Source organism: Aotus nancymaae, unplaced genomic scaffold, assembly GCF_030222135.1.
Source record: "Aotus nancymaae isolate 86718 unplaced genomic scaffold, 86718_ANA_hifiasm-v0.15.2.pri h1tg000014l, whole genome shotgun sequence".
NCBI lineage: Eukaryota > Metazoa > Chordata > Mammalia > Primates > Aotidae > Aotus > Aotus nancymaae.
Window position 1 is genome coordinate 6,269,762 of NW_026988425.1, and position 21,060 is coordinate 6,290,821.

The 21,060-nt window shown below is 50.1% G+C and overlaps 1 protein-coding gene across 1 annotated transcript in view; it reads left to right on the plus strand.

The window, feature by feature from the left end:
• Positions 1-2,194: 2,194 nt before the first annotated feature.
• UBE2QL1 (ubiquitin conjugating enzyme E2 QL1) overlaps positions 2,195-21,060 on the plus strand; it is a 49,044-nt gene continuing 30,178 nt past the window's right edge. Inside the window, exon 1 of the mRNA XM_012475310.3 lies at positions 2,195-3,004. Within this exon, the coding sequence (XP_012330733.3) occupies positions 2,225-3,004 (780 nt within the window). The 5' untranslated portion in view covers positions 2,195-2,224. The remainder of the gene's footprint in view (positions 3,005-21,060) is intronic.

A 21,060-nucleotide genomic window follows, 5' to 3' on the forward strand; every position in this document is an offset into this window, starting at 1 on the left:
AGAAGTTAAAAACAAGAAGTTACCATGAAGGCTCCCAGAATGAAAGCCTTCCCTGGCGAACTCGGAGGCTCCCCAAGTTCAAAGTCAAATCACCAGCAGCAGCAGCAGCCGCAGCAGCCAGGTTTACAATCCTGCACCATTTAGGCTTCTGAGGTCATCTCTCCTGTACTTCTCCATCACTACAGCTTCACCACTGGGCAGCTCGGCCGCACACACACATCATGCACTCACATACACACACCACACATCACACACACCACACACAAACCACACATGCTCACACACGCCACACACTCTCAAACATACCACATAACCACACACCTCACACATTCACACACCACTCATACACACACATCACACACACACCACATACTCATACACCACTCTCAAACACACCACACACACCACACACTCACATGCTCACATACACTCACACATACACACCACACACACACCCCACACACACACACTCTCATATACCACACTCACATCACACACAAACCACACACACCATATACCACACTCAGACACACATTCACACACACACACCACACACAGGATATGTGCATCCCACTCCACTGCACACACACATCACACACTCAAACACATCACACATTCACACACCACACAACCACACCACACTCAGACACCACACACCACACATTCACACACACCACACACATACCACACTCACACAACACACCACACACACTACACTCACACCACACACACACACACACACACACACACACCACAGTGCAGAGCAGGATGCTTCCTGCAAACGTGGAAGCTTTGCGGTTCCCAGTCCTTCCAGCTCCTGGGGATCTAAACTTGCTTTTTGCTTGAAATTTCACCAGATTAAAAAGAGAGAGTTTAATGGGTTCAAGTAAGGAAGGGAGGGCGAGGATGCGAGCATCCCAGTGGAAGGCGAACCGATCTGGTGCCGTGGACACTTCGGGGTCTGCGGAGGGGGTGCTCTGCCCCGAGCCCCGGCCGCCCGCGCTGGGCGCGCTTCTCCGCAGCCTTCGGTAACGAGTCACCGGGCAGTGCTCCGCGGGCCCCTCCTCCGGAGACCCCTCTTGGGAACGCGGAGGCCCGCTGCGCGGCGGGCGGAAGGGGAGCGGGGCGGGCCAGGAGGGGGTGAACCGGCAAACAAAGTAGTGACCCCGGGGCTTCTCTTCGGGCGTCGCGGCGGGCACACTCCGGGCATCCCACTCCCCGGCCCTGATTCTTGGATCTGTCCTTTAGAAAGCGGCCCCCGCCGGCCCCGAGCTGTGCCGGAACCCCGGGCTCCTTCCGACCCGAAGGCGTCAATAGGCTGCCTCCCACCCTTTCCCCGATTGCGCTCACCGGGTTAAGTGGGGTCTGAGGCTCGGGCTGGGGGTCGCGGAGAACAGAGATCCGGGCAGGAAGGCCCGGTGCCTGAGACCCCCGCGAGCGCGCCACGCTCACACCCAGCGCCCCGCCCCCGCCGGGCTCCCCCGCCCGGCCCGCGCCCCCCGCAGACCCCAGCCCGGCCCGCCGGGCGCGCACCGCGGTCTCCCCCCAGCGGCCGCGCGCGTGTCGCGGCGGGAGCGGGCGGCGGGGGCGGCTCGGCGCAGGCAAGCCAGCGGCTCCGCCCCGCGCCCCCCCTCCCGGCCGGCAGGGCCGCCCCCTCCGCGCAGCGCTCGGCTCAGACGGAGCAGCCGCCTCTGCAATGTCAGCAGCCGCAGCGGCGGCGGCGACGCGAGCGGCAGCGGCCCGGGCCCCGCGGTAGCCGCCAGCGCAGCACAGCCCGCCGGAGCGCCAGGCGCGAGCCCGCGGCCACTCGCTGCCTCCGGGGCACTGCGGGCGGCTCTGCGCGCCCAGGCGCGGCGTTCCCACTCGGAACCAACGCGGCCACCGCCGCGCACAAAGGACAGCGGACGCCGGGACTCCACGGGCTGTGCCTGGGGACTGGCCCGGGGACAGACGGCCGCGCCGCGTCTCCTCCGAGCCTCCCCTCCCCGGGCGGCCGGAACGCGAACCGGAACGGGCCCCGTCATATGACAGCGGCTACGCCGCAGCCGGCGAGCGCGCGTGCTGCTGCCCGCTCCGCTGCGCCACGGCCGCCGGCGCCTGGGGTGGCCCTTGCCGCGCCCCGCTGAGCGGTCGCCCGTCGCCGCCGCCCCGCGCCCCCAGCTCCCGGGCTCCCGGGCTCCGGGGGAGGAGCAAAGGGGATCCCACCGTCGGCGCCGAGCCTAAAATGGCCACGCTGCTGCGGAAGATCGGGCTCATCCGCCTGCACAACCGGGACACCGAGGACCCCAAGCACCACCACAACCACCGCGGCGGCGGCCAACAGAGCGCGTCTCTGCGAGGCAAGGGCGGCGCCAAGAGCGGCGGCCACAAGCAGCAGCAACAGCAGCAGCAGCAGCACCCCGGGGGCGCGGGCGACGCCAGCCCGGGGCCGGGCAAGGGCAAGGGCAAGCGCGCGGCGGAGGTGGCCCCGCGCGACAAGGCGCCGGCCGCAGCGGCGGCGGCGGCGGGGCCGGCGGGGGCCGGAGGACCCCGCGATCGGGCGGCTGGAGCCAGGGCGGGGCCGGGCCCGGCAGTGGCGGCGGCGACGGGCGGCAGCCTGGTCCCCGCGGCGCGCCAGCAGCACTGCACGCAGGTGCGCAGCCGGCGGCTCATGAAGGAGCTGCAGGACATCGCGCGCCTCAGCGACCGCTTCATCTCGGTGGAGCTGGTGGACGAGAGCCTGTTCGACTGGAACGTGAAGCTGCACCAGGTGGACAAGGACTCGGTGCTGTGGCAGGACATGAAGGAGACCAACACCGAGTTCATCCTGCTCAACCTCACCTTCCCCGACAACTTCCCTTTCTCGCCGCCCTTCATGCGGGTGCTCAGCCCGCGCCTGGAGAACGGCTACGTGCTGGACGGCGGCGCCATCTGCATGGAGCTGCTCACGCCGCGCGGCTGGTCCAGCGCCTACACCGTGGAGGCCGTCATGCGCCAGTTCGCGGCCAGCCTGGTCAAGGGCCAGGTAAGGCGCGCGCGCCGGGACGGCGGGGCTGGGGGCGTGGGGCCGCGGTCGGGTCTAAAGCGCCGCCGGGCGCCAGGGCCCCGAGGTGAGGGCCCTTCCGGCCATCTCGCTCCCGGCTCTGTCTACACCAGCGCCCCACCGGGATGTTCTGAGCGCCTCCGCCTCTTTTCTCTGAGTGTTTTCTTCCTGCCCCTGCTTTCCGTACGGTCTCTCCCGGCCCCGCGTCTGGTCTCGATCTCTGCCCCTGCCCGACTCTCTGGTCTATCTGGCTCATTCTCTCCTCATCCCTTTCATAATTCTCTCCCACCCCTCTTCCTTAGCCTTCCTCCCCCATATCCTCCTCTCCCTTTCCTCCTGGACTTTCTCCCCTCACCCTTTTCTCTGTCCCCGCTTCTCTTCCCACCCTCATTTCTTTTTCTTTTTTTCCTTCTCCACCCTCCCTATCTCCCCACTCTTTCCCCTCCTTTCCCGTTTGCTCTCCCTCCCTTGTCTGCTCGTCTGTCTCCTGTTCCTATAATGTCTATGAAGGTGAGAACTCTTCCTGTACCTCAGGATTTAAGTGTTCAACCCAGCTGCTCTCCCAACCCCCCCAACCCCCAACCCTCCCCCGCCCCCCCACACACAAGGCTCCTCCGCAGAGGTCCCGGGTGGGAGGTCTGCAGGCGATTGGCCTGGGGAGGGCCAGCTGCCTGCTTGTAAACCGGCTCCCTGCCTTCTTCTGGACTGCCTCCACTGGAAAGGTGGAGATTTCGCTCTTGGGAGCTCACTCTAGACAGGCGGAGGTGTGGTTTGGGCACTCCCTTAAGGGACAAGACCAGACCCCGTCTTGGAAATGCCTGTTCTCCCTGCAGCAGCCTCCTCCTTCCCGGAACCCCTTACGGCCACCATCGCTGGAGTCCAGGTTCCAGGTCTTGGTCTCTGTCAGACCTTGTTTCTTTCTTTCTCATCCCCCACCCCACTGCCCCAAGCAGTTAAATCCTTTATTAGAGCTAAAGATTTTAACTTAATACCAAAGTAAGGGCCCCTCACCTATTGCATCAGATGGCAGCTTTACACAGAGAAACTCCAAAGTACTTGAGAGCAGGGTGAGTGCCTGATGGTGTTGTCTGCTCAAATTCTATGCTGTCGACTGCGGTCTAGTTCTCTGGTGTTTTCCTGAACCAATACTAAGCATCATTTAAGAAAATTACATTGCGATATGGGCATCTTTTTGATTTATGAAAAATCATTGTTTTCTTAAAAAGACCCCAAATGACCTCGGCTTGATCTTTCTACAGGCGGCCCATCAGAAGCCATCACTTCCTCCCTGCCTGGCCTGTTTCTCTGTCCCCTTCACTGCAGGTTCTTTCACACTAATCAAATAATGCTTGTTCTGCCAATTTTACTAAAGCTGGAACCCCTGGGATTCCAAGCAAATAGCATCCTAACTCCAGCAGAGAAGGTCAGGTAATCCTGTCCTGCCAGTCCCTCTTTTCTAGGGTTTAGGTTCCACATATTTCCCGAGTTAGAAATAGCATGGATGTAACAACTCTAGAAAAACATCTGCAGCAGAGGGAGGCTTAGTGCTCTCATATCAGAGGTTTATTCTCCATCCTGCAGTTAAATGTTGAGTCTGATCAAAGGTGCATGTGTTAGAATATGAGCATGGGGGTTAGGGGATCTTAGTTTTATTTTTCAAACAGGATTTATACAAATGATGTGGAAGAATGCTGTGCAGAAATGCCTTGGTTATTTGCTGCTTGCATCCTTGCTAATCAGAACTCTTCGGAACAGTCTGTTACTGTTTTTCGTTCTTCACAGTCAAGATGACATTGGGGATCAGGGGAGGAGGAATGTGGTATTCCCTTCTGGGATCGTAGGACCTTCACATTTTAGGCTTGGAAGAGATCTTAGAGGTCAGCTGGACCACTGCCTATGTTTTGAAAGATGCAAGAAAATAAAGGTTTGAAATGAAAAAGGGAGAATTTTTTTTTTAAGAGAGAGAGAGAGAGACCTTAGGAAATGAAATGTTTTCCATTTTTACTTTAATGTCGTGAATAATAATAGTTCCTTTGGTGCATGTATGTCAATGGGCCATATACCAATGGGCAATGTATAAAATACACAGGTCCTTATATTTCCTTTTCTCTGTACTTAAAATTGAGATTCTCACATACAGTTTGCAAGTCAGAGATTTCTTTATTGAAAGTAGTGATCAACTTCTTTATTTCTTATTTTGATAAAGTCCTGATTGAACCCATTGCCCTCCACCTAGCATATCACGTTATGCTGTCTATTCCGCATCTGAAATAGAGGTAAAAGCTCAGCACTTTTTAAAGTACCAGTTCAATTTCTTTGCATTTTTTCATGCTGCTTCCAACATACAGCTGTCCGAGAGAGAGTAATGTGCGGCATACATAAAATATTCAAAATGCAATGAAAGAAAGGAAGCAATGAACAGTCATTAATGTTTCAGGATTCTGTGCACGAAAGGATTCTGACGTGTTTCAGGTAACCCGCGCTTGATTGTCCCTTACTCTTGCAAATTCACTACCTCCTGGCTGTTCAGAGTACATATGGTAGTTACCAAATTATTTCCTCAGTTAGAGGTAATGTGCTTTGGGAAAGCAATCAAAATACCTGATCAGGTATTCAAGGAGAACTGGGACAGCTGCCAGACCGATAATTACTTTAAAAGGGAGAGTCGTTGTATTCCAGTTATGTTCCAATACTTGTCGGGATTTCTTTTATAGGGTTCATTTTCGTAAGCTACAGAGTTAGAAAAGGCTTTCATAGAGGAAAACACTTACTGCTCAGCTGAACTTTCTGAATTGAGGATACGCTGTTTCTATACCTCTAGAGAAGTCATAAAACAATGTTAAGAGTTTTTGTGTGTAACATAGAAATATCTGCTTAACAGTTTTGTGTACAATAAAAAGCTTCAGTTTATCACGTGATATGATAAATTCAGTCATCTGATGAGGCTTTTAACTGACTGGCCTGCGTTACCAAAATCTCTTGCGTGTTGCTTTATGAATTGTGCTTGTCTTAAATGAATATATAAATTTCCTATGTGATATATTCTGTGTAGAAGTAATGATGTACATATCTTCCCGCTTTGTCTATTACTAAACCCTCTTTTGACTTGGGGCATTTTTAGGTAACTCTAAGGTTTTTATAATTGGATTTTAAAACTCTGTACTTTAGAGTAACCTGGGAGAAGTGTTGAGAGTATCCTTTTAGATAATTATTTGCATCCTTTATTATTTACTGAACCAAAAGAATATAACCCATAGCTCCAGTGTAAGATTTTTGGCATTCAAAAGCTGGAAGATGTTGGTTCTGAAATGAAAGTAGCCTGTAATGCCAGCACAGTGCTTGCACCTAGTAGGTAGCTTAACCCACAAAAACCGCATTTTCAGACTCTGTAAACCTAGACAAAGTAGCACCAGCACTGGGGGATCCTGGCCATGAAGAGTGTCAGAGTGCACTGGCTTCTAACTCCAGGCTTGGAGCGTGGGACGATGGTGTGACTGGCCAGGGACCTTGTTCTTGCAGTTGTGTGAGCAGCTGGGTCCCCAAAAGCTGCTTGACTCCAAGCCCTGCTTCCACTGTGACTCACCTCCTGAGTGTCCCCTTTTTAGCTAATTAGGCATCGCCAGGGGCAGGGAACCAGATGGCAGTTGAGTGGCAGTTCCTCACTCCTCCCCTGGCCCTTCAGAGCCAGCCATACAATTCGGCAAGCACACAGTGTTGACAATAATAACTGCAGCGGCAGCAGGGAGCCTTTCCTACTTGCGTGTGCCAAGCCCTGGGCCAGCTAAGAACGTGGGCTGTGTGACCCTCACTGGTTCTGCTCTTCGGATGGTTGATATACAGGTGAGGAAACCGTAGCTTCACGGAGTCAGGTGGAGTCTATACAGCCTCCTGTTCTTCTAACAGCTCATAAGTGGCAAGGCTCTGAAATCTCATCAGCATGAGTAAAAGCTGTTGGAAATAGCAGTAAAGCCAGACTCCATCCAAGCACCTTGCTGTTTCCAGGTGGTGGTTTATTAACCGTGACCATTGTGATAATCCTTTCTGTCCACAGAGGAGAGATGCTCGGCCAGCTATCCGCAGAAGATTCACAGAACATCAGGACTAAAGCATCCTCGGGTCTTAGTGTTTGAATTTAAAATTGCCCAGCAATTTCAGGACAAGTTCTCTTTGCCTGATGGTTTCTGGGTGCTTTTTTAATAAAGGAAACTTGTCATAGTGTAATGAAAGAGTAAAGGGCTCTGCAGTCAGCTTTGTGAAATGATACTCAGTGATGTCACTAAAATCTACCTTAGGTCTGAAAGGGGCTGCACCATGCTGTGATTGGGAAGCGCAGTGCAGGCGCATGCCCACACAGACATGACAGACAACCTAAAGCCCATCTTCCAGAATACTAGGCCTAGAAATAGCACTTCACTTATGTCTATAAAACCAGCAGTCTCATCAGAAAGGGTGACAAAGATGAACAGCCCTTTGGGTTCCTAAAATCTGTGGGCTTCTAACCAGCTATAACACACAGTTTTTTGTTTTTTGTTTTTTTGAAACAGAGTCCCCTCTATCACCCAGGCTGGAGCACAGTGGCATGATCATAGCTCACTGTAATCTTTAATTCCTGGACTCAAGCAATCCTTCATCTCAGCCTCCCGAGTAGCTGGGACTACAGGTGCACGCCACCATACCCAGCTAATTTTGTTTATTTTTGTAGAGCTGTGGGTCTCACTATGTTGCCCGGGCTGGTCTCGAACTCCTGGGCTCCAAAAGTCCTCCCACCTCAGCCTCCCAGAGTATTGGAATTACAGGTGTGAACCACCTCACCCAACCATATGTCACACAAAATTTTTAAAGGCCCTGTATCAGGTTGCTGGGGCTGCCATAACAGAGGACCTGGAAGTCCCAGATCAAGGTGTCAGAGGGCTCATTCCTCCTGAGTCCTCCCTGCTCAGCTTGTAGACGCTGTGTCCTCCCTGTGTCCTCACATGGCCTTCCTTCTGTGTGTGTCTGTGTCCTAATCCCCTCTTCTTGTAAGAACACGGTCAGATTGGATTAGGGCCCATCGTCCTGACCTGACTTTAACTTAATTACCTCTTCAAAACCCTATCTCCAAATAAGGTCACACTCTGAGGTACTGTGGGTCAGGAGTTCACCATGTACCTTGGGGATTGGAGGAGAAACAGTTCAGCCCACAAGGAATCCAAACAGGAATTTCTTAACCAGTTGTGCATCTTGTTTCTGTAGCTGCTGTGCTAGTTTGAAAAGCAATAGATGAAGCCACGCGGAGCGAGGCACTGGATGGAGAACGTTGCCCGCAGCTCTGAGTAGAGAAATGGCTGCACACCCAGAGGGAAGCTCCGACAGCCTAGAGCAAGAACAGTGACCAGCAGGGGTGGGTCGCGCCGTCTGATTTGTCGGGGGAGACGTGGATTTTTGGTAGCGTGCTTATGAGTCACTGTGTTTTGTCCTGCGCTGTGTACAGGGGACGGGGATTATTGCCACCACTGATGACTCTGCAGCTTGAGGTATCGATACGCTGGACTGTTCAGAGGAAAAAATAGCTACTTGTTCTTCTATCAAGTAGGGCAGGCAGGAGGACGCAGGCAGGACTGTATCCTAAAAATAGCCCCACACCCATTTGGAGAGCTCCGGCAGCTCAGCCCGGGGTGCCTGGCAGCTCATGGCAGGAGCCGCTTTTACTTCACCATGAGACTTTGAGAATCTGAACTGCAGGAAGAGGGTGTAGTGTATCTTTGTGTACTTTTCTGATTTCCCTTAAGTGATGGGGAAGATCTGGTTTCCTCTGTAAGGACAGTGTAGGTTCGTGGCTGTTTCTTAGTGGAATGTGCCCACGTGGGCAATGAGCTGAAGTCTGAATGAAAGCCTGACACCCACAGCCTGCTCAGTGCCTCCTTTCTCTACCCAGAAACAGACTTGTCCACACCAGCCTCACTAGTACCGTGTCAAGGGCAGATAAGGCACCAGCCGAAATGGCTTTTATAGTTAAGGAAACGAAACTGCTACTCGTGGCCGGGTTTTGAGCCACATTTCAGATCTCCTGGAATCAGAGGTTGTTGCTGTCCTAGACATGTTGATGTGGAAGTCAGGAGGGGAGAGGATGGCTGGTCACAAGTGTTAATCCTTCCTTCTCTGCCAGTGGTTCCCAACCCTGGCAACACATTAGATGCCCCAGGGAGTATGCAAATTATTTTAATACCAGGGCCATCCCCTCAGAGACTCAGACTTTGTGGTCTAGGATCAGGCCCTGGCAGAGGCTGGTCAGAGGAGCGCCTCGTGATTCTATTGGGCAGACCAGGTTGGAAAAGCTGCCTGATGCTGGCCATGGTCCACCTTCTCCCTCTCCACCTGGCAGGCACAGCCTCACCCACCAGTAACCACAGCCCAGAGCTTCAGAAGCAGTTGTAATTAATCCCCCAACCTCCCCTCCCCATCTGGATCAGACTCCCTCTCCTAGGTCAACCCTGACTCAGCTCCTTCAAAGCCCGACTTCTATAGAGATGCCATCCTAAAGCCAGCCTTCCTCCCTGGACTGCTCTCGTAGACTACGAGGGAGTGTAAACCCTGAAAAAAAAATGTAGGGATGATTCACTCCACCCTCAATGAGACACAGCTGTGGAGAGTGGTGTGAACAGACCCTCCAGAGCCGTGACTGATTAATACAGCGTGGGATTCAAGTGGTCCCATCATGCAGGAACTTCCTAGGCGTCATTGGTGGATTAGATACACATCAGGTGCCTGCCTCAGAGAACGTACCTTCTATGGAGAGAAGACAAAACCCTTCACATTTCCTTTTGACATGCCAGGCAGCCTCACAAGTATACTTTTGTTAATATTTAGGAAATATCTGTGGATCTGACAATAGACAGTGACCTGGGTGTGCAGTGGGGACATGAGCACAGTGGGGTCCCAGGGTCAGCAGGGTCTTCAGAAATTCCGAATGATGTTCTTAGAGGGAGCGTAGTCCTTAAGGAGGACTTAAGGAGTCCTTAAGGAGTCCTTAGAGGGAGGTTGAGACTCAACATTAAGATGGGGCATTAGTCACTCAGTGTATTTTGGAATATGGTTTCACTGCTGATAGATGGAGAGGTCAGGCATGCCCCTACACCAAACAAGGCGTTGTAGTAATAGCAGAAATGTTTCCAGTAATGCCTACACTTCCCTACTCAGTAAGTTGGCAAGCTACGCTAAGGTTTAATTGTTCAGTTATTTTCTCATTGTTACATACATCATTCATTCATTCATTCACTGAGCACTGTAGTGACATGGCCCTTGGCATTCCCATGACGACCCTTCCCCTTCTGTGCATTGTCCACAGTACTCTCCTGGTCCTCTCCGTGGTCCGCTAATCCCACGAGGATAGGAGGAAGCCAGCTGAGTGTGAGGAGGACACCAGACTGGGAGAGCAGATTTGGGACCAATCAGGTGGCAAAGGATTGAGAGATGAGGGCAGGTGTGTCTGCAGAAGCTGGAAGAAGCTGCCCGACCTTGCCCTTACCCAGCCAGCAGGTCTGGGCGAGGTCAGGGAGCCACACTCACAGAGGCTGTTCTGTTCCTGTTCTTCAGTGCTAGGCTGTCCTCTCCAGCCCTGCACTCCTGCCTCGTGCGTGCCTGTCATCTGCTTGGATTCCTGCAGTGCCCCCATCCAGTCTCTCTGTCTCCATCATCCATCCTCCCTGATGCCACCTGCATGGCCCCTCTAAAATGCAGACCAGGCTTTATCACATTTTGTGATGAACCTTATGAAATAGAGCTTAAGTTTCCCAGCACTGTCCAGCCATGATGGTATTCCTACATCTGCCACAGCCCCCACAGAGGCCCCTCTTCCACCAGCCCCTCCTGCCTGGAAGCCCCTCTTGCCCATGTTTCCCAGGTGAGTTCCTGGCCATCCTTCAAAACCCTGCCCGGGTGCCCCAACTTCTCCGAAAACAGCCCCTCAACCACTCCTTCAATAAAAGCGATGATTTCTGCAGTTCAGAGGAGGAAGTTCTGCATTGTCTAGAAAATGTTCGTTTCTGTGCTTATCCTGCCAGTTTACATAATTACAACTTTATTGCCCCTTCCCTTTGCTAAATATCCAACACCTTGTTGTGCCAAATAAATGTTTGCCACAAGATCTGTTTCCGTGAGCAGACTCCCCATCCTCCTGGTTTTGCCCTTCTTGCGATGAAACATAAGAGCTAACCGTGGGTCAGCTGCTGTGCAGAATGCTTTATGTGAATGATTTGATTAAATCCTTGGAGCAGCCTATGAAGTGGGTGCTGTTGTTATTCCCATTGTACAGAGGAAGAAACTGAGGTTTGTGGAGGTTGAATCATGCACAGAGCTGAGCTGTCAGCAGGAAACCAGTCCAGTGCCAGAGCCACCTGGTTCTGAGGAGGTGTCTAGTTGGCATGTAAAAGCCACCCCAACCAAGTACCATGTGTAAGTGTGATTGTTCCTCGTGGTACATATGGATGTTAGGGGGTGCCTTTGTAGTTCCACGGTGCACGGTTTTGCCTTATCTGCCCTTGACACGGTACTAGTGAGGCTGGTGTGGACAAGTCTGTTTCTGGGTACATATGGATGTTAGGGGTGCCTTTGTAGTTCCACGGTGCATGGTTTTGCTACAATACTCAGAATCAATCCACAAGAGGACAAATGGTGCATCCGTCAAATCTGACACGTGGTACGGAATTTTCAGCAATGTTGGACCAATATATTGGCCCAGATTTGTTATAAGCTCCTTGTACTGATTGTGCAAAATGGATGAATGTCTTAATTTCTTCAAACTGTAGGAGAAAGATAATTATTACAGCTTTATTTATTCTGTAAATGAAAGGGAAAGGCATTTTAGAGATTCTGAAAATAACTCAAAAAAGAAATGCTTTTTGAACATAATTGTTACATTGGTAAAATCGCTCAGTTGAAGAAATGGCTACTTTAAAATAATTTCTCTAAAACAAATACTAATTTCTTCATCACAGTATTTGGCAGGCATTCTCGAGGTTTTTCTCTGAGTTCTTTGATGAAGAAGCTAAGGAAATACTGTCTGGTAAAGGATCAGTTACACGTAAAGTTGAATTGTCCTCACCTCACCTGAGAATTGAAGGGAAAATTTCCATAAAAATATTTTAAGGGTACTTTTCATTTTTTGATCTTGAAGATCAGACATTTCCAAATATAAGAAAATGGAGTTATGGAACTTATGCATTGGTTCTACTAAAACGCTGTGATTAATATTTTATGAATTTGGATATTTTGTGCACAAAAGTATTAAACCAAATACTTTTGCCTTATAGATGATACGTGTGTATTAGGTGGCTTTCTTAGTGTCAGATTGGGTGCCCACATTGCTTCCCAGAAGATGTCTGTCAGGAATTGTATATAACTGTACCAAGTAAATATCAGTTGCTGCAAGGATTAATTTGTGCTGGAGTTCTGCATGATTCATGACATACCCTCCTCAACTCTGCTTCTCTGCCAAGGAAAATATTGTAGTGGAAACTTCACCAGAATTGAGTGTGTTACAAGCTTAAATTAACTGTATCTAGTTGAGTATTAGAAGCCTTTAAAATGTAACTTTTTAAGAGTCACTGAAATACTAAATGAATTATAAAGTATTTAGCCTGGCTTTGTGCAAGAAGGCTGTTGGTCATCAGAGCCCTCCACCGCAGCTCACGCGTGCCTGCATCTGACAGTGCCCCTGGGGAGGGAGCCCTCCTCCTCCAGGTTGGCTGGGAAAGAAGAGCACAGCAAAGCCAGGAGCCTCATCCACAGCAGCGGGTTAGAATCCTCCAGGGGAAGTGCCTTCATCCAATGTAAACGAAGCCTAAAACTAATGCAGGTGAGCTGCCGAGACTGGTGGCTGCGAGCCCACCCCTCCAGCGCCCTGCTGACTTCTTTTGATCTCTTTATAACGTACGCTATGAAACATCGTCCTCTTAGAGAACTCATACAGGATAGCTACTCTAACTATAAAGATAAAAATTTCACAAAGCTTAAAGGGCATTATCATAGTTCACAAATAAAACTGATCTAATAAAAAGTGAGTTTGAACTCTACTGAATTGAATTAAAGTACTTATTTTATTAGTAATTTCATTTAAAAGGATATCCTGGCATCTGCCTTTTCATAAATTAGGGAGATGGAGGGCTCTTGGTTATTCTCAGTGATCCGTCGGAGAGAAACAGACCAACCACGGGAGCCCCTCCTGCTGCCCCAAACCCCTCGAAGCCACCTGGAGGACTGCATGGCCTCGAGGCATCCGGGGACACCTGTGGGCTCCTCCCAGAATGTCTTTAGTTGCACAAAACAGAATGCATAGGATTTCAAAGGAAACCAATTATACTTAAATACAGTTAGCAGAACTTTTTTTAAAAAGTAATAAACTAAAATTTAAAAAGCACTTTATTAACACATTAAATATTAAGATCTGGAGGCAGGTCTAACAACTCTCCTAATCTGACAATAGTGAGCATCAATGACATTTCAAAATATCTACAACAACTGTAATGCGATTTTTAAACATTTGGGATTTCTATTGGTGATAAACCCAAGGCATTGCTGATACTGCTGTGGTTTCTTAACTTTCAATCCTAATTACAGGAAGTGTTGAGTTGCAGTTTGAAGTTAGTGAAAATGGAGACATCTTTCCCATCCAAATGTGTATACCCCAAGGCGGGCATGGGCCCCAGGCTGAGAACTGGAGGTGTTGCTCATGGCTCTAGGTGGTGACGGCTGTTTTGGGAAAGCTCTTAAACCTTATTCTGCAGCTCAGGGCGGGAACAATTGGGATGAAGATTTAGGAGCCCAACAGGTGTCTCAGTTCTCCCATTTATTGTTGGGTGGGGCTGGGATAAAGCCGGGGATCTGGATGCAGAGGGAAGCCTTCAGCCCCTTCTCCCTCCTGAGCACGGCTCACTGCTGGACAGGCCCCCCCGCCTTCCTGAGCATCAGGGGCCTCCCCTAAAGGTGAGAAGCATAAACCCCACTGCTCACATGAATCACAAGGATCAAAGGAAATGATGTGCCTGTGCTCCTTGGATAGAGGAGGTGATCGATAGATGATCCTGCTTCTAAAGAAGAAGAAGATTTATTGAATTAAATGCACAGAAACGTGTGACCAAGACGCAGCAGTATCCAATGCACACAGAGATGTGCTTTCGTAACGATGTGTGTTTCATGGCAATGTTCACCCCCAGGTGGCTCAGATGCTTCCATACATGACTGTGTTGTTACAGACATTCACCGGAAATCCAGAAGAGCCTCCTTTTTGCCCTTTTGAATCTACTGCTGTGGACGCTTCTTGCTGTCTTTGCTGACTTTCTATCATCAAATGATTCTGCACCATCAGGGGCTGGTTTCTGGGATTCTGTTATTTTCCTAGCACAGATTGATATCTGGATTTTTTAACCTCTTCAACTTTGGTATCATAAGAATTCCATTACATCAGTAGCATTTTTAAATTAGCTTCATTTCTTTTGCTGGTTAGCAAATTACATAGAAGAATATTCTTATTTAAAACATTTACCTCTATGATCTCTAAGTGCACACCCAATGTCCTTGTTAGCCATTCAGTGTTGTTGATATTCATTCTTTGTTACAGGATGCAATGCCCACTTGAAAACTTCTTGGTTACCATTTTGCTTTAAGGTGAAAAACTGGTTCATGAATCAAATTTTAAAATTTGTAGAAAGTTGTGGACTCCAGCAATTATGACAAGTTACACAGAATGAACATAAACTGTTCAGTACAATTGAAAGGGAAATTCACTGTAGTCAATTACATGGATCCTTTCTAATATTCATACTTTTAGGAAAGCTCTTTCTTTAGAAGAATTTAAGAGAAACCTCGCTGAAATATTCGACCTGCAGAAATTGCCGAGTTTCTCAGAAACATCTGTGATATGATGTATAATCTTATGGCAGTTGGAGGCTACTCCACAGTGAAATACCAATGCCTGCTTCATGTTCTCTTAACTGCTCAGTCAGCTGGGGCTTGAGCACTGGCCCAAACTCTAGACTGAGGCTTTCTGCATTTGGGAAGAGACTGACTAGCTATCTCTAGGGTTCTCCCCCAGTCTGAAGACTCGCGTGGGTGGAATCTGCATTCTCACAGGACGGGGTGTGGGATACAGTTCATTGATCCTCCAGGATGTCTACGCTGTTTTTGTTGTGCTCCCAGTGATTTTCCCATAGTTTAGAAATACCAGAATTTCCTCATCTGAGACCATTACAGGCAGAAAGCATCCTCCTGTCCCCAGTGTTTTTCAGCACCCCTGCATATCATTCTACGAAGAAATATTATACTTTACGTGGAAATGGAGCCTGCAACGATATCTGAATCAGTTCCCGGGCCTGGGTGGTGTTGCCATAACTACTGCTCTGGGTTTGTAATGTCAGCATCATAGTCAGCAAATAGAAGCAGGCCTGCCCTCCAGTGCTCAGACCATTTGTTCATGTTTATTTATGTCTCTTTTTTGCTCCTGTTAAACACATTATTTAGCTGTTGTGTAATCTTTTAGTGGAGATGATTCCAATCACCCTATCCTCAGAAAAATCTTCAAGGTCCTCCATCCCCACCTTGGCTCCAGCCACACACCGTTTAGAGGTCTCAGAGACCCACTGGTTTCCCAGCTCTAGCAGATGTCCCATTTGGAGAAGCTGCAGGCTCTCCCAGCCCTCGGTGCCCCCAGCTTTGTTGGAAAGGTGAATGCAGCAGGCTCTGCAGCAGCTGTTGGTCAGCACTTGACCTTATTGCCCTTGATGGGGGCCAGCAGACTGGACAAGTCCAAGCAAGGGTGACGGCCGTTTAACCTTTCCAGGCCTTTCAGACCACCTCATGCTGACTCTGTGGCCAGAAGATGCTCCAAGACTTCAGAACTGGGACTTGGTCAGGACTCTACCAGGAAAGACAGTCTCAACCCAGGACTCAACACCCGGATGTGGGAGAAAGTGTGAAGAAAGCAGCCAGTGGCTGCCCCAGAGTCAGGGGCCTGAGAGCGAGAAAGAAGGGGGATCTGTCAGCAGCTGTGGGGCCGCCATTGAGGTTAAGGGCAAGAGCCAGGCAGGACCCTCACCCCATGATTGCATTCAGCTCTCCAATGCACGGGGCATGTGAGCCTTCCCAGAAACCCAGGCCGGGGAGGGATCCTGGACTGAGGAGTGAGGCCAGTTCCTGTGTTCTCAAGCTCCCGAGGGCGACATGGCTGAAGCAGACCAGTGCTCCTCAAGGAGCTGCCAGGGCCCGGCTCCTCTTACACCTGCTTAGTGAGAACTCCCCGGAGCATCATCCCCATGCCGCCTCATGTGTACAGGGAGTTGCCAAGTACCAGGTATGAGAGGCCACTAACCGCAGGGCTGGACAAGGGCTGGAGAAAGAAAAAGACCACCATCGCTTAGCATGCACTTAGGGCAGAATAAGCCTCACCCAAAATCCCTGTGGGACTTTCCCCATAGAATTCTATGGAAACTTCCATACATCGCCATTAAATTAAGTTGCCCAGGGAGGCTGGAGGAAATGTAAGATTTCTGCTGCAGGAAAATGATTCTGACATTTCCGGCTTCTGAACCTAGTGTGAAAGCCTATTTTGTAATTTGTTTGGTCTTCACAAAAATAATGTTGTGCAATTAACTAGTCTTACGAGTCAAGCACAGTTGAGTGAATGATAAATGAAAGACAGCATTTTTCGTAAGTCAAAGCTTTCAGAAGTCTGCATCTCTAAATCATCCCTTTCTTTGCTACTGACTCTTCCTTTCTTTTGATGCTGTTATTTTCTTGACATAATCACAGTGAAGATTGGTACATTGCTCCCAATCTTAATTTTCTTTATCTCCCTTCAGTCTCATGTATTTCACTATTACCTGCTATTCCTTTAAACCAGTAAGTCATGATATTTACAGATTGATAGTATTTTTTTTTAATATTTCTCATTGTTCTGGAAGGTTTCACGCTGAAATGGGGTGAGTAAATTCTTTTATTTATTCCAGAGCTTGACATCATGTTTTAAGTGTACAATACAGTGATTCTAAGGCAAGGCTGGGGAAAGAATTTGAGTTTGGAGGACAGCAGTGAACAGAGGGCTGTGTGAACAGGTGAAGTGGAGCCTGGCACGTCCTTGGTATAGGGCCTTGGGTGAGGAAGGCGCTGGGGAGCAGGGAGATGCCCTCACTTTTCTGTGTGGTGCAGAAGTCCGTGACTTTTGTGACTACCACTCCCTCCCACACTCTGTGAGCAGCAGGACTGGGAACCATGCCTCGGTCCGAAGGTCTAAAACCCAGGTAGGCTTCATATTTGTGCTATTTTTTGCACCAAATTTTTGTTCCAGATTATTCTAAGGGCTTTTTTTTTTTTTAAGATGGAGTTTTGCTCTTTTGGCCCAGTCTGGGGTGCTGTGGCGTGAGATCGGCTCACTGCAACCTCGGCCTCACGTATTCAAGTGATTCTTCTGCCTTCTAAGGGCTTTTTTAAAAACACAAACACAAATATTGAGACTTACATCATTCAGCAGAACTGGGAAACAGGCCTAGCGAACAAGGTCACTTGTAAGCCGAGACCTCAGTGCTGCTTTTGAGTTGTGATAACATTTGGCACCTGCTAACCACTCAGAGAAAATCCTCTTCCCGATACACCATTGTTTTAACTTCTGCAGTAGGAACAACGAAACTAGAAAAGATTTACAATCCCATCTCAAAAAGCAATCCCAAATTCAAGATGGCAAGATGGTCGAAAAGGAAGGGGAAATGGCTCCCAGTGAGTTCCCGTAGAATCGTAGCACACACGTGGTGGTTGTGTTCGTTCCTGTGTCTGATTAGTTTCTGAAGGTCTTTATCTGAAGTAGCTGATTTCGGTGCTTTGTAGTTGAGGGTTTTGGCCACTGCTGGCTGCACTTCTCAATTAGAGGAGGACTTGAACAGTTTGTGGAGGTCGGAGAGAAAAAACAAGGAGATTACTTATGGACCTCAGAGTCAGTCACATCCTGGCAGCCAGCAGGTGTGAAAGGGGTGGCAGGGAGGGCCGTGTCTGCCTTCGCTGGGCTTCAATGGCGGGTGACACTGAGTGCCTCAGGTCACCCTCAGTAGGATTTTAAATGCCTTAATGACGTTTCAAAAAGAGAGATTCGTTGGGACTTAGAGCGCAGCTAATTTCTGCTCCGGGTATTTTAACCTCTTGCAGTCAACGGCATTCATAGCTCTGCAGGGCCATCTGTGCTCGTCCCTTGATAAGAAGCTACAACTTGATGGATTATCAATGGCACCCTCATGTATGACTACAAAGGCACTGTCGCCAGGCTCAGACACTTTTTAACTATAACTAGGATTTTAGGGTTTTTTTTAGACAGAGTCTCACTCTGCCACCCAGACTGGAGCACAGTGGTACAGTCTCAGCCACTGCAACCTCTGCCTCCTGGGTTCAAGCAATTCCCGAGCCTCAGCGCCCCCGGGTGGCTGGGACTCCAGGCGTGCACCACCACGCCTGGCTAAGTTTTATAATTTTAGTAGAGACGGGGTTTCACCATCTGGGCCAGGCTGGTCTCGAACTTTTGATTTCAGGTGATCTGCCCTCATTGGCCTCCTAAAGTACTGGGATAACAAGAATGAGCACCCAGCGAGCATTTTAGTTTTCTTAGGTCTTTAAAAGAAACAATAAATATTTAGAATTACATAATTAAGCAAAGTTGGGAAACAGAGCTGAAAACAATTTAGTTTTCTTAAACTTTTTCTTAATGGATTACAGAGCCAAGGGAAGAGGCAGACAGTAGTAAGACTGAGTCTAAATAGGAATGAATATCTTAATTTCCTAACAGAAACCTGGGAGATGAGCAACAAGTAATTTTCTCCAAGACTCAATCCCAGGATCCAGTGGTTCTCAACCTCAGTTTCCACTCCCCAGGGCCTGGGGGTGGAGGGTACTTTGCACCTCGTTTTGACAGGGACTCTGTTGGGGGCTGTGGGATGCTTCGGGGTGCCCCTGTCCGCCATCAGGAATCCAGACACAGCCGCTCTTTGTCCTGGAGAGGAAAGAGCCGCCCTCCCTCCCCGGGATGACCCCTTGCTCACTTCCTGCGTGGGAATCATGGGAATCGCTGCTGGAAACGGACCCTGAGAGTCTGAGCTTCCCGTGTCCAGCTCCAGGTGCAGCAGAAGAGCTCCCACCTCACCTTAAACCTGCGTCCGCCTCACCTTAAACCTGCATCCGCCTCCAGGAGGATGGAACCTGGACTCCTCGCCCTTCCCGCATTTCCACGTTTGCTTTTTACGCTGTGCAGAACTTTGCCACTTTTTTTTTTTCGGAGACAGAGTTTTGCTTTTGTTGCCCAGGCTGGAATGCAATGGCGCAATCTTGGCACACTGCAACCTCCACCCCCAGGTCCAAGCAATTCTCCTGCCTCAGCCTCCCGAGTTACTGGGATGACAGGCATGAGCCACCAAGCCCAGATAATTTTTTTTTTTTTTGTATTTTTAGTAGAGACAGGGTTTCACCATGTTGGCCAGGCTGGTCTTGAACTCCTGACCTCAGGTGATGCACCCACCTTGGCCTCCCAAAGTGCTGGGATTACAGGCGTGAGCCACCGCACTCGGCCTCCACTTTTTCCTTTCTGTGTATTTGCTTGTTTCCTTCACCAGCCTGTCTCCCTCTGCTACTGGGGCCCAAGGTGACCTCCCTCCCCTCACACTCCCCTCGCACCCTCTATCCTCCCTTCCTGTCCCTTCCCTTTCCTTCCCTCTGCCCCCGACACCCTCCCAGGGCCCTGAGCAGTGCGGGGAGGAGTGGAGGGGATGAGCCCTTCCCTCTGGCTCAGCAGCCAGGGCAGTGCTGCACCCAGTGTCTTCACAGTGGAACTAGCCACTTCTTCCCCTCCCTGTTTCCTCTTCCAAAAACTGGAACCAGGGTCACCTCCAGTCCTTGTCAGCACCAGGCAGCCATCGTGGGGAGCAGTCTGCTCTGCACTCAGGAAGTGTGGGCTGGCCATGAGCCCCCTTGCACCCCAAGGCCAGCTGGCCTGCTGAAGTCCCCCCACCCCCCACCCACCCGCCTCTGCCCTTGCCTCTGCCAGGTTGCTCATCCCTTCCCCAGCCGAGAGCATGCCACCTGCAGCTGGCTGTGGCCAGTGGGCCTTCTGGGGGGCTGTGTCCTGTCTCTCCATCCTGGGCTGGATGCTCCCCTAGGTGGGGCTGGACAGTGTGGCCCCTGGTGGGTGGGAGCAAGGGGCCTGCAAGAACAGCCACCCCTCCCCACCCCGCGCTTAGTAGGCACCAGCACCTATTGTAAAATGAGTTTGAATTGATGTCCTTCAGTCACTGCAAGATCAAGAGTCATCAGAGAAAGGCAAAGGGTGTGGAGTGCACCGTAATTGCAGTGGTAGGAAAGTGGACATTTTTAGCCACAACGCCAGCGCCATCAAAGGGCTTTCTCGTGATGCTGACTGCCAAAGGCATGCCACTCCGGCCCTAAGTCATGTGAATTCTTTTTCTAAACACCGAATTCATTGGTCAGAGTGTTTGAGTACATGAGAATAAGCTTTATGGGGTTTCGTTTTTAATCGCATGCCCTTGAAATGTCATCATACCATTTGCCAGAAAATCCACCTGGCAGAAGTTTGAGAGGTTTGTGTTTGAGTGGAGAAGCAGTAAGTGGAGGAGTCTGCTGACCGTCCTGGGGCTGGGACTGTCGCCCGGCACACGAGGCTTTGGTATTTACATTGTTGAGTACTTTGGTGTTAAGGGTGTCATTTAAAGAACTTCTCTGTAAATGTCTTCTCTTTTATTTCACTGTGGTCCTCCCCTGACTGGAGCTCTCTATGCTACTGTGTAAATTCATTCTCTCCTCACAATCTCTCTCTCTTTCTCTCTCTTTCCCTGCTCTCTTTCCCTCCCTCTCCTCCCCTTTCCTCCTTCCATTCAGCTGTGCCTTTTATTCTTGGAGCCTGTGTTAGCCTATATTACTTGAGAGCTGCTGAGACAAAGTACCCACAGGCTGGGGCCTAAACAGCAGAAATGCGTTCTCCATGGGAAGCCTGAGACCAAGGCGTGGGCAGGGCTGGAGCCCCA